This window comes from Xyrauchen texanus, chromosome 5 (assembly GCF_025860055.1).
Source record: "Xyrauchen texanus isolate HMW12.3.18 chromosome 5, RBS_HiC_50CHRs, whole genome shotgun sequence".
NCBI classification, from domain to species: Eukaryota; Metazoa; Chordata; class Actinopteri; order Cypriniformes; family Catostomidae; genus Xyrauchen; species Xyrauchen texanus.
Genome location: NC_068280.1, coordinates 31,419,195 through 31,432,053, shown reverse-complemented (window position 1 = coordinate 31,432,053; position 12,859 = coordinate 31,419,195). Strand labels below are relative to the sequence as shown.

General features: G+C 37.2%; 1 protein-coding gene across 1 annotated transcript; it reads right to left on the bottom strand.

Moving 5' to 3' along the window:
- Positions 1-30: 30 nt before the first annotated feature.
- Positions 31-12,518, bottom strand: ugdh (UDP-glucose 6-dehydrogenase). Its single transcript, XM_052127413.1, has 12 exons — positions 12,311-12,518; positions 10,569-10,730; positions 9,648-9,749; positions 9,352-9,552; positions 7,283-7,480; positions 7,002-7,149; positions 6,757-6,851; positions 4,128-4,258; positions 3,338-3,477; positions 3,044-3,135; positions 1,224-1,334; positions 31-1,086 (listed from the first exon to the last, which is right to left on the bottom strand). The coding sequence occupies exons 2-12, from the start codon at positions 10,728-10,730 to the stop codon at positions 985-987; spliced, it is 1,482 nt and encodes a 493-aa protein (XP_051983373.1). The 5' UTR covers positions 12,311-12,518; the 3' UTR covers positions 31-984.
- Positions 12,519-12,859: the final 341 nt, after the last annotated feature.

The window sequence follows — 12,859 nt, the reverse complement described above, 5'->3', positions numbered from 1 at the left end:
GCTCATGAAATAAATAGTTGTGATGTCTGCTTTTGATTGGTCCATGTTTTATTTAAGAAATCAGTTTTCTGCTGTCATTGTACATGACTATTACAAACCTGTACAGTAAGAAGTGATTTTATAAAAACTGCAACTGCGTTTTTACAATAAAATACACAGTGCAGGCCCAAAAATAAACAGTATATAAGATGATTAATTAATGACTGGTTCACTTCATATTTTACTGATTTAAGCTAAACGTCTGCAACCATTTAATGGTCCATTTAACCAACTTGGTCCCAATATCATATAAAAGTTCCCCTTCCTTATGTTGCTGCTCCAGCAGAGATCTCCCTCAAATTAGAAGACGATTTATCCATTAAAATCCATAACACTGAAGTGTAAACAAGGATACACAACTGAACAGTAGTGTGACATTAAAATGCATTAACACCCATTTTGTGCAGTTAAAGGGACATCTTCCCAAAATGGAAATTTTTCAAATATTTGTTTGGTGGAATGTCCAAACTGCTCTTTTCTGTACAATAAAAGTGGATGGGGTCCAGGGACAGCCTTGGTCACCATTAATTTTCATTGTATGGAAAAGAGGAGTTTAGACTTTCTGTGAGATAACTCCATGAAACAACACAAAGTTGAATAAAATCATGACAGAATTTTCATTATTGAGGAAACTATGCCTTTCAAATCTCCACAAAATTTCAAAAATGGCAAATATGAATACATTCTAAAAACATTATAAGGACTACGATAAACAAAATACATGGAATAATAAATGGTTTAAAACATTAAATCACTGTATGCATATCTTGCAAACAGTCAGGAGAGATGAAAACCTTATAAACACATTCCAAGCACAATTCAGTCTGGATCGTTAAACACACGCATAGATTTCCGACAACAGGCGCTTATAATACTTTGGTTGTCACTGCAAAAGACTTTAATCAGGCCAAAGTGCACATGCGTGCGTGTGATGGAGTTTCGGTCTCAGGCTTTAGCTTTCTTGCTGGGCGGTTCATTGAGTCGAGGCACCCCTCCAGAGGGCGTGAAAGGGATTCGTGTTGTCACCTTCTTTCCAATAGTCTCAATCTACACATAATATACACCATTAAGCCATGTGAACAGAATTTAATAATCCAACAGGTAGAGACAGGCTTATACATTTGTTTAATATATTATACTTTTGTATAAACACAGAAATGTGAATTACATATAGAAACACAGACCTGAAAGCCAAAGTTCTGCAGTTGGGGATGCAGGTGGTCCAGGACACGTCGTCCATCAAAGATGAATGCTGGTTTCAGCATCTTGTGATATATTTTCTCATAGTCCAGATCCTAAAAACAAATACAGCATTTGATATGTAATATCACACAAAAGAAATAGGTACCAAACCATCGGATTACCATAGTTGACTAGACATATTCCATAGTATTACCATTAAGGCTGGGTATCGATTTTCCGATGCATCGTGATATTCATTTGAACAATCATTGATACTAAAGAGATATTTTACCCAAAAATGAAGTGATTCAGTTGGTGAGAAGAGACCAAAAATATAACTTATTATAACACTTTTCACTAGATCCTGCCATTGTAGTCTCTAGGCACGATCATGATTTCAAGCTCGATTACACTTCTTTGTGCATGACTCGTGCGCAGAGCGTTAGACGGCACAATAGGTAGTGTAATCGAGCTTGAAATCATGATCGTGCCGATCAAGACGTAGTGAAAAAGGAGTAATATTTTGGTCTATTCTCATCCCAAAACAACTGGATTGCTTCAGAAGACATGGATTAAACAACTGGACTCATCACTGGATTATTTTTATGCTGACTTCATCTGATTTTTGGAGCTTCAAAGGCCTGATCACCATTCACTTATATTGTAAGGACCTACAGAGCTGAGATATTCTTCTACAAATCTTTGTTTGTGTTCAGTAGAAGAAAGAAAGTCATACACATCTGTGGAGCGGAGGGGGCGTGGCCGGGTCAGAATATCGCGCGCCTGGTCCCCAATCGGCCTGATGAGGCGCGCGAGGGATAAAAGGCGGCCGGTGACGATGGTTCAAGAGAGAGAGAATTACGGGCATGTCCGTCATGTGTGTGAGTATTGATGTTTGTGTGTTTTGAGTTTAATTAAATGATCATTTATGTTGACAAGCCGGTTCTCGCCTCCTCCTTGCCCATCCTTTAACTGTTTTACATTGGTGCCGAAGCCCGGTAAGGAGGAGGGATGTCCGTCGCAAAGTCCTCGACCACGCCCCCCATGCCACAACATCTTAGATGGCATGAGGGTGAATAAATGATGAGAATTGTAATTTTTGGGTGAACTAAAATGTCTATGATTAGCCACATGCTAACTAGTAAATGTTCAGATTTCACTCACCAGTGATTGACTAGTATAGTGGAGAATTTATTAGCACAGAGGTCCTTTCACTTCATGATGAGAGTAAAAGTTTGGTTAAACTCATCCAAAAGAGGAGATCCACGGAGCCATATGTCATTAAATAAGGTCTCTTAAAAACCTTTCTGTTTTTTTACAGTCAGTTGTTAATTAAAATCAATATGCAATTTTGAGACATTAATTAATGGAATAGACTGAATTTGTAAATTTTTCAAAAGCTAAAATGTGACCAATTTGATGAAAAACTATTTTAAAAATAAGTGTAAAATTAATATTGTTGAACCTAGAAGGGTACCTGAGACAGAGTTTCTTTTATATGTGAGCAGAATGTACATTGTAAAAGAAATGTAACTATATCATACCAAGAGCTTGTAAATTGGGAAATCTGTATCAATACCCAGTCCTGATTAACATGGTATTCTTTGAAGTACCTTGGAGTACCAGGTAGATACCAAAATTCATGAATATTGTAATCATTCAGTACCATGTTTTTTTTTATAAAAGTAACATGGTATTACAATCGGTTAACATTGTTCAACCATAATACATAAATGATACTTCTTATCAGGGCTTTTTATAAAGCACACACCTCTAATCAAAAGCATCAATCAAATATTACACTATAAATGTGTGCATATACCTTAAACATGTCCCACTCCGTGCAGATGACCAGGGCATGTGCACGTTCACACGCCTCATAGGGGTCTAACGACACAGTGACAAGTTCAGACACTGCAGAAAGAAAAAGGGCAGTGCCAAAATCACACAGAAAACAGACACATTCAACTCTGTTCTAGATCCCTATATATGAGTTTCTCCCCTACATTTGATTCAACATGACACAGCTAAACAAAGTAGCAGCCTCGCCATCCTGAGCACCATTCCTATTGCACAGCTTTATCTGCTGAACAGGTCTTTGCAAATGCGCACACACCTCTCTCTGGGTTATCGCCGGAGATGCTATGTTGAGACAGGTCCAGGATAATCTGCTCCTTCAGCACTTTAGGGTCATAAATATGAAGCTTAGCTCCCTCGTCCATCAGATACTTAGAGATGTAGATACTGGATGACTCTCTGAAATACAAACACACATTTACTGTAAATGGGGACATACCATAGACGTATCTATATATCTACATATCTCTCTCATATATATATATAATGCTAATTATAATTACTATAGACAGACAGTATTTGATTTATTTATGAATTGATTATCCAACTGAGAAAGTGTTTCATTTACCCAACTTAGATAAATAAGTACACAAAGGCAAAGTATGAATTTACAAAACAATAGATTTAGATACCAATTATGTCACCGAAAAGTTTATTTGAATAGATACAAGCAAAATATGATCAGTTACTAATTTTCTACTCTATTGATTTTTACTGCCCCATTCCAGCCAGCCTGAAAACGTTTTGTCATGATGGTTTGAATGGAGGTAAAAGCACAACACAGTCATGCTTCTGTAGACAACGCTCATGCAGAGGCACGACACGTTCTCATTCACTCTGGATAAAGGTCATTGGCAGCATGGGTGTGTGTTTTTAGTGTGTTAAGGGTGCAGGTTTGTTTAATTGGGAACAGTTCAAAGTTGATGTTTAACTCAAGCTCTGAAATCTCATAATTTTGCTCTGATTGTGTGTTTGTAGGTAAAAGGGGAAGACATGAGAATGAGATAGAGACGTGAGTAATGACTGGGTCAAAGTGTGTTGGTGCGTACCTGGTGTCTCCTGTGTCCTTTTTGAAGGAGAAACCTAACAAGGCTATTTTCTTCCCCGTAACAGTGTTAAACAGGCTGTCAATGATCCGACAAGCAAATCTCTTTCTCTGATATTCGTTCATGTCAATCACCTACACATACAGAAACACAGTGAAACAAACATTAAGCAAACTCAATTCGGAGCTTATAGATACCAATGTGTTCATCAAGGCATTTAAGAAGTTACCATATGACAATTAGGGATGCAACGGTATGAGATTTTCACGGTATGATAACAGTCTCAGAAAATATCACGGTTTCATGGTATATGGTATTACACAATTAGTATTATCAGTGAAAACAGAAGGGTTATTTATTTATTTTTGAGCAAACACTTTATTATAATTGAACTGCTAAATGAAAAATAACCTCAGCTGTGTGAGCTTTTAAAAGTAATATCCTATGATTATTAACAGTTAACATATACTGTAGGTGCGTGACAGTGAGGCCAGACTGCTCCTGTCTGTACATTTAACTCAGTGCTTCTCAACTGGTTTTGCTTCAGGACAGATTTTACATTGGACATCAAGTGTCGACCTGCCATAGATTAAACATAACCTGTATTTAATGTATCTTGGGTTGCATTTCCTTTTATGTTGCATAGTTTTGTTCATGGATTTCCAGTACAAGGACATGCATCAAGTGACATTATTTTTGTTGTTGATGTCAACAACAAAATCTAAAGTTGTCTCTCCCCCTTTTAAAACTTGAAGAGCATATTTACTTATATGAGCCCATTATTATCCCGTTTGTTACCTAATATTACATATTTATACACATATTACACAGAAGGAAAGGTTCCTCATTACCATGGTTAAGTCAGTGTGCTAGTCTTAAATAATAGTAGTAATAATAATACATTTATGTATTTATGAAAAATAAATACAAGCTGAAACACATCTTGAAACTTTAACTACAACTTGACACTGTTGATATAAAATGAGGTCTAATATATATTCTACCTTTAGATTATTTCAAATGAAACAAACATTTTGTCAATATATAACAGTTTCTTTTACTCATGTAAAATCCTGAAACAAATTTGTAAAAGGTCATGTGTGTAATTATTAAGATTTGTAACTATTTTGATAAAGGGGCCAAATCGGGCTGTAAGTAGTGCATGGGGCGGCCACATTGTATTACTTTTGAGATACATTGTTCTGCATTGATTTGGTTTTTGTATCTTAAGCCCAGAAATAGTTGTGTGCTCAATTTTTTTAAGTGTATCTGTAACTAGTGAGACTATTCTGCAATTGCCTAAAGTATTGTATTGCTCTACAAAGATAGATACTTTTATATCAGGCATAAAAAAAAACTGAATAAAGGCAGAGATTATAAATTTATTTTGCCATCTCTACTTCCCTGTTAATTTATTATTCAGTTTTAATAATAATTAAAAAACAAACAAAAAGAAAAATTTATAGAACTTTTAATGTTTGTCGTAAAGCGGGCGAGTTTACTTCGCACAAATAAAAAAATACATTTACATATTCATCTCTGGCTTGCTTTTGCTTGCATGTCAATGATTACCCCTCCATGTGTCAATGATGCCGAGATCTACTTTTATATTTAATTTAATCACTGAGAAGATCTACCAGCAAAATTAGTAGCGCCAAACATCACAAGCTGTCTCAAGAATGGACACAGAGTAGCCGTATAACACCTTTCCTTGAGCAGAATATTGCACTACAGATCGCAAAATTTTAAGGAAAAGGGAGAAAGCGAGAGACAGAAAAAGCGCACTCGTGTGCATGGTTGCCAGATTGGACAAAATAAGTATAACATTACGCGGAATATTTCTAATTTGCGCAAGTATAAATCTCAAACTAGGGTGTTTTGTCTCTTATATGGCTCCCCTGAGGATGTTAAACACTTGTGGAGGCGCTTTAGGTCCCAGTGCAAGTTAACTGAAACATCCAATGAAAAATAAAAAAACGCTTTTACGATAAATGAGCCGCGGGCCGTATGTTGCCGTATTCCTAAATAGCCTATCACTTGGGCGGCCGCCGAAATATCTTCAATGGGAGAACCATGGCATTGTTATTTCCCTGCTGTCCGCGACCCAGTCCGAATAAACCAGTTGAGAAACACTGCTTTAACTCACACACTCATGTCAGACCCCCTCGCCTTGCTTCTCTCAGACATTTTCTCCACTGCGCGCGCGTCTCGCAAGTTGACGAGTCTGACAGGCAGACAAGGAATAAAGGAGATTTTCACGCGCACGTGAGATTCTCCGTCCGGTTGCATTTTTTTCCTCAATACCGTAGATAAGCAAATGTACATGGTATGATAACTGTCAATTTTCAAACCGTGGTATACCGTGAAACCGGTATACCGCTGCAACCCTAATGACAATACATTGTTTTTCAACCAGTCATTCATGGTTGTGTTGGTGTAAAAATTAATAAGTATTATAACAAGCTCTCTGAAATACCCTATTCCAGAGACCCATGTAATCACACAATGTAAGCCTAGTCAAGGTGATAAAAGACCTTGATCACCCTGTTAGGATTTATTTAGCAATAATGACCGACTGACTGTCCATTATTCCTTACATAGTATTAAAGTATTTAAATAAATGAAGCTTTACCTGCTGCCAGTATGAAGCAACCTCTGGGAGATTCAGCGCCTCGCACAGATACACCAAATTCAGCACATCCTTCTGAAAACAACTTCCTCCAAAACCTGACACAGACAAATACAGAATTTAAGCAAAACTCTCATTAAGTTTTTTGTTTGAATCTCACACTGAACACCTTAAAAGCAGGACAGGCACCAATAATGAGAATTAAAATGGCAATGTCAAAAGCTCTGGTTACAAACATGCACACTGACCAATGCTGGCTTTGAGAAACTTGCTCCCGATGCGCTGATCCATGCCGATGGCTCTAGCCACCTCCTCAACATCAGCACCAGTGGATTCACACAGGGCAGAGATGGAGTTTATACTGCTGATACGCTGGGCTAGAAACGCATTCGCTGCCTAACACACGCACACACAGGTTTTAATGTGTTTTAAGTTAATTACAATAACAATGTACTAATAAGTAAAAGGGTCAGCTAGTTGTTTTTATGACACCTTAATCATTAACTTTATCAAATACACAGACACACACCAGCTTTGAAAGCTCAGATGACCAGGTGTTTGTGGTGATGATGCGTGATTTGGGGACCCAGTGCTCATAAACTGCACACAGAGCTCTGATGGCTCTTTGACCCTCCGGAGTCTCATCCCCACCAATCAGGACGCGATCTGGTTCCTTCAGGTCCTTCACTGCCGTACCTTCAGCAAGGAACTCTGGGTTAGAGAGAACCTGTAATCAGAGCAGGGACAAAGGTCATGCATTAACATAGCAGACCAGAACAAAAGGTACAAAATGCCCTTGGGTCCAGATATCTCTTAAGATTAGTTAATTAGTTCACATGAGATAGGAAAATTGGGACATTGACCAAACTTTTTACATCCAGGCTTCAGTCTGTTTTGAGAAAATCCCTTTCAAAACAACAGTATTCATGATTGTATTCACAAGTAAACGGTCATTTAAAAAGTTAGTATAAGTATATTTAACATCCAACTGGTTGTGTGCAGCTGTTTGGCGTGTGCCTATACAACATATATTGAGTGAAGCAACCATTTTAGATCCTCATTGTGTCTTATTTGAGTTAACACACTCTACAAACAAATTGTTTTGCTATGTATGCTTCGCATGTGTACATATTTGCTGATGGTTTAAAAATGTATGAAGGAATCTAATTTAAGTCATTCCAGCTAATTTAAGGGGAGCTGACATGACATTTCAAGCAGCAAGTAGTGTTCTGCAGTGCGAAACACAACACTCATCTATTGAACAATAAATAAAATAAAATCGAATTCCTGTATAATTATTACACATGGCGTTTACATCTCATATTAATTGAGTGACAAATAGGAATATTTGTACTTCGAAAAAATTTATTTATCACACTGCAGGACTATTTTAAGTCTGCGTGAATTGCCTTTACCAGTCGCAGTTTGATTTGAAATTTGAATATTCCACTGAAACAGGAAGTCTCTCTCTCTCTCTCCCTCTCTGCCGCTCCGCGTTGGCCTTTTCCCTCTCGTTTAAATTTTAGTGTTTTTTGGGGGTACTACACTGTTCCTGTAACAGTGTAGTACCTCCATTTGGGAGAGAGAGATCGTTTACGGACATGTCCGTCATGTGTGTGTGTTTGTCTTAAGTTTATTATTAAAATATTATTTATATTGACAAGCTGGTTCTCGCCTCCTTTCCATTGAACTACTTTACAATGATCTAACTGACAACATTAATCCATATTAACCAGCTCACACACACAGAGCACATCTCTGTCTTTGATTATGACTAGGCTGGAACCATTGTGCAAGTCCAATGTAGACAAATGATAAACAAGAGAGTAAAAGACCATATATCAATGTTTTGAATCACAATACTCCAAGCATAAAGAATAAGGAACACTTCCTCAAAATGTACCTTCCAATAAACCTCCACCTGCACAAAAAACAAACACTAGCACTTTTCCTTACATCCCCCTTCCATGTTGGCGTGTCCCATTCATAAGGAGTTATCATCCCTATGCCCTACTCCCTTCGAAGACAATATCCCTCCACTGTCAGAGCTTCAGATTGGTGAAAGGTGATAACGCTCATTCAAAACTTTTTGGAATTTCTTTTTGGAATGACCTAACAGCACGGATTGGGCTCCCTTTCAAGTGTATGATCAGTGGTAGTTAGAACACAGTTGTAGTGGTAGGGTGCACTCTCATTCTTGAAAGCATTTAATTGGACAAGATTTCTCAACCACTATGTGATGTCATGAGTCTTTTTAGCCAGAAGGGAGAGACTGCAGAATGCTTATATCTTCTGAAAACAAATTTTGTCAATATTTTTATGTACACTAGCATATACTAGATGACATTAAAGCTAATAGATATGGACTAAAAGCAGCAAAACTTTCATTTTGATTTCATGGGGTCTTTAATTGAACTGCAAGCAAGAAAGAAGTAAAAAGCCGAAAATTGGCTATGATATACAGTGGCCATTTAAAGCACCTAAAATAAACTTTCCTTCAGTCATTCATAGAAATGTAACCTAAAAAATGTTTATGGGCATATTATTTGTCTATATATATATATAGGAATATTCAGACACATGCTCACACTAACACACCTGTAAATTGAGACTAGGTTTGGTGTTTGCATCGAATATCCTACGGATGCTCTCAGCTGCACGGACCGGAACTGTGCTCTTCTCCGTAACAATTTTATACCCGTCCGACATCTCCACAATCCGCCGTGCACATGCCTCAATAAATTTAAGGTCAGCAGCACGACCCTTCCCCATACCGTATGTCTTAGTGGGGGTGTTTACCTGAAAGAGAGAGAGAGAGGGAGAGAGAGAGAAGACTTTCAACAGTGGTTAGACCAACACACATCCAAACATATAAAATCTGTTGTTGCACTCACAGAAATGAAGACCAGATCTGCTTCTTTAATAGCAGAGTCAATGTCTGTAGAGAAGAAAAGGTTCTTCCCACGACATGAAAGCACCACCTCATTCAGACCCGGCTACAACAGCACAGAGAAGTAAAGACTTTCATCATAACTTGCATGATGCAACACATGAACTTCCTTAAAAACTTCAACAAAAGACCACTTAAATAATTTGCATTTGTTTATTAGATAAATCAGCTTGACAATTACATAAATTATCACAAGCATTTCAGAAAGTAAAAGGAATAGTTTTTAATAATATTCCCAAAAATGAAAATTCTCTAATCATTTACTCACCTTCATGCTATCCCAGCAGTGTGACTTTTTTCTGCAGAACACAAATGAAGGTCCATATGTAGGTCCATATAATGAAAGTGAATGGTGACCAAAATTTTGAAGCTCCAAAAAGGCAGTAATCCATATGACTCCAATGGTTTAATCCATGTCGGCTTTGGGTGAGAACAGACCATGTAACTCATTTTTAATGTACATCATTGCAGTCTCTAGACATGAACATGATTTGAAACTCGATTACACTACCTAAGGTAATCAAGCTTGAAATCATGATCGCCAAGGAGACTGCAGATGTCAACATTTATTATGAAAAGGGAATTTTATTTTGGTCTGTTCTCACTAAACACTGGCCACTGGAGTCTTATGGATTACTTATATGCTGTCTTTATGTGCTTTCTGGAGCTTAAAAGATTTGGTCACCATTCACTTGCATTGCATGGACCAACAGAGCGGAGATATTCTTCTAAAAATATTCATTTGTGCAATTTGTGAAAGTCATACAGATCAAGGATGGCACGAGGGTGAGTAAATGATGGGAGTATTTTCATTTTTGGGTGAACAGCTTTAATTGTCTACTTGTAAAGGCTCTCATATTATTACCTCATAGATGGGCAGAGTATCAGAGTTCCAGGCTTTGATCCGGGATTCATTAACGTCCACTACAGTTACTGTAATCTCAGGACACATGCTGGCAATAACACTACATGTTGGTCCACCAACATACCCTGCGCCAATACAGCAAATCTTTTTAATCTGAAACATCTGAGAGGAGAGGAAGATTAAGTCATAGTAAGGGTGAAAGTCCCTTCAAAACCAAACAGGGCTCAGTTTCCCAAAAGCATCATAAGCCTAAGTAGATAGTAGAAACCATTGGTGCCAATTGTCTCTAGGATCAGCTTAGGCTTACAATGCTTTTGAGAAACACAGCCCAGGCCAATTAGATCATGAACGTTTTAATAAAAGTTTGCCCATAAATGGTCAGCAGTAGATTTTTCACCATTATGAACAGTCTCTTTTTGCCAAGAGCTCTGAATTCGGCCTCCTCAGTAGGGATCCAAGGGTTCAGCTGGGAGGTGTAGGTATCATATTACTTACCCCTGGGCATTAGGGGAAATAACTTTTATGGCTTTGCTTTAAAACTTTACTCAACCATTCCAATTATTTATCACTAATAATAATAATAATAATAATAATAATAATAATATTGAGATAAACTTTGATTGTATAGTGTAATCAAAAAGTTTGTTATGGTTCCATATCTGATGTTTAGGTCTTGAAAACATGTAATTGTAAAATAATTTAACTGCCAGTGTTACGGATCAACTGGGGATTGTGTTAACTGGGGATGTGCGCGTGCACGTGAATCGTTTTACTTGGCATTTCAGCACATTCGTTCGATGTGAATTGCCAAGGACCAAAAAAAAAATGCATTTTACACATCACACACAAAAAAAATGTGGTATCATTATTAACACGCTTTGTATGATCGATGTCTGTTCCAAAGAATTTGATACAGTTTAAGAGCGGTTTTAACATTGGTTTGAATGGGAACTGGCGATTATACTTGTCATTGTAAATCGCATGTTGAAGACTTTTATTTGCAACACTAAAGCATCATTGGCTTATATGTGTCAACAATATGCCTATACTCTTAAATGACTTTTACATATAAAAAAAAATAGCTTGATAAAGTTAATAAAACAATTGTTACTAATCACATACAAGATGTTAAATGCCAATATGACTTCACACTGGACCAGTTACACAACAATTCATTCACTTTGGCTAATATTTTGAGTAACTTTCTCGACAATTAAGCAATTACTCATTATAAAGAAATAAAAGCTGAACAACTGAAAGTATATTATTGACGCATATCACCCTATGATGCGTTGCAAATAAAATAATTAAACATGCGATTTACTTCTCTCTGACAAATGTAATTGCCAGTTCCCATTCAAACCAATGTCCCACGTTAACATGGGCAACCATGTTACCCTGAGAAACGGTTAAAATCGCTCTAAAATCAAATTCATCAGAAAGAAAAAAACTCGATTTAATAATGATACCAAAATGTTGTATAATGTGCAAAACATATTTTCTTTGCTCCTTGACAATTCACATTAAACGAATCTGCTGAAAAGTAAAATTCACGTGTACGCGCACTTCCCCAGTTCACCCATTACTAATAGCTGAGGTTCTTATTAATAATGAGATCTGTTTGACAAGTTTTCAACTTTTATTGAAGACCCACTATCCATTTTCTAGAATATGAATATGGAATATGAGCAGTTCCGATCTGTATGAGTTGAACACAAAAACCACACTTTTAAAAAACCTACCTTGTCTCACACAAGGTGTGAAGTTGAGTTAACACACTCCTCTGCCTGACGTGCAGTATGCAGGTGCGGTTGCTCCGTCTGAGGGGACTTGTTCCGAATGAATAAAACTGTTATGTCCATAAACTCAGACAGCGCGCACACACATATATATATATATATATATATTCACACACCCACCCACCGTGAGGAGGACAGCAACGTAAACACTTCATAGAAGGGCGGGGACATTTGTCTGCTTCCGGGTCAAGGAATATTTTCAAAACAAAAACCCTTAAGGAACCACAAATAAAGTCTTAAATTGACTATAATTTAAAAAGAACAAATTACATTTCGTAGACATCAAGAGCTAGCTCTTAATATTTGGTCTAGTTATGCATGCTCTTCATAAATACAGTGCAAAACTCTTTTGACTTTTCATTTTACATGGATTTTGCTACAGTAAAACGCCACGTGTGGAGGAACTCAGAAGTTTCAGTAGCCAATCAACGACTGGGGAGTCTCAAAGACGTAATATCAGAGGAAAGCGTCAATGTTTGACGCAGAAAATAC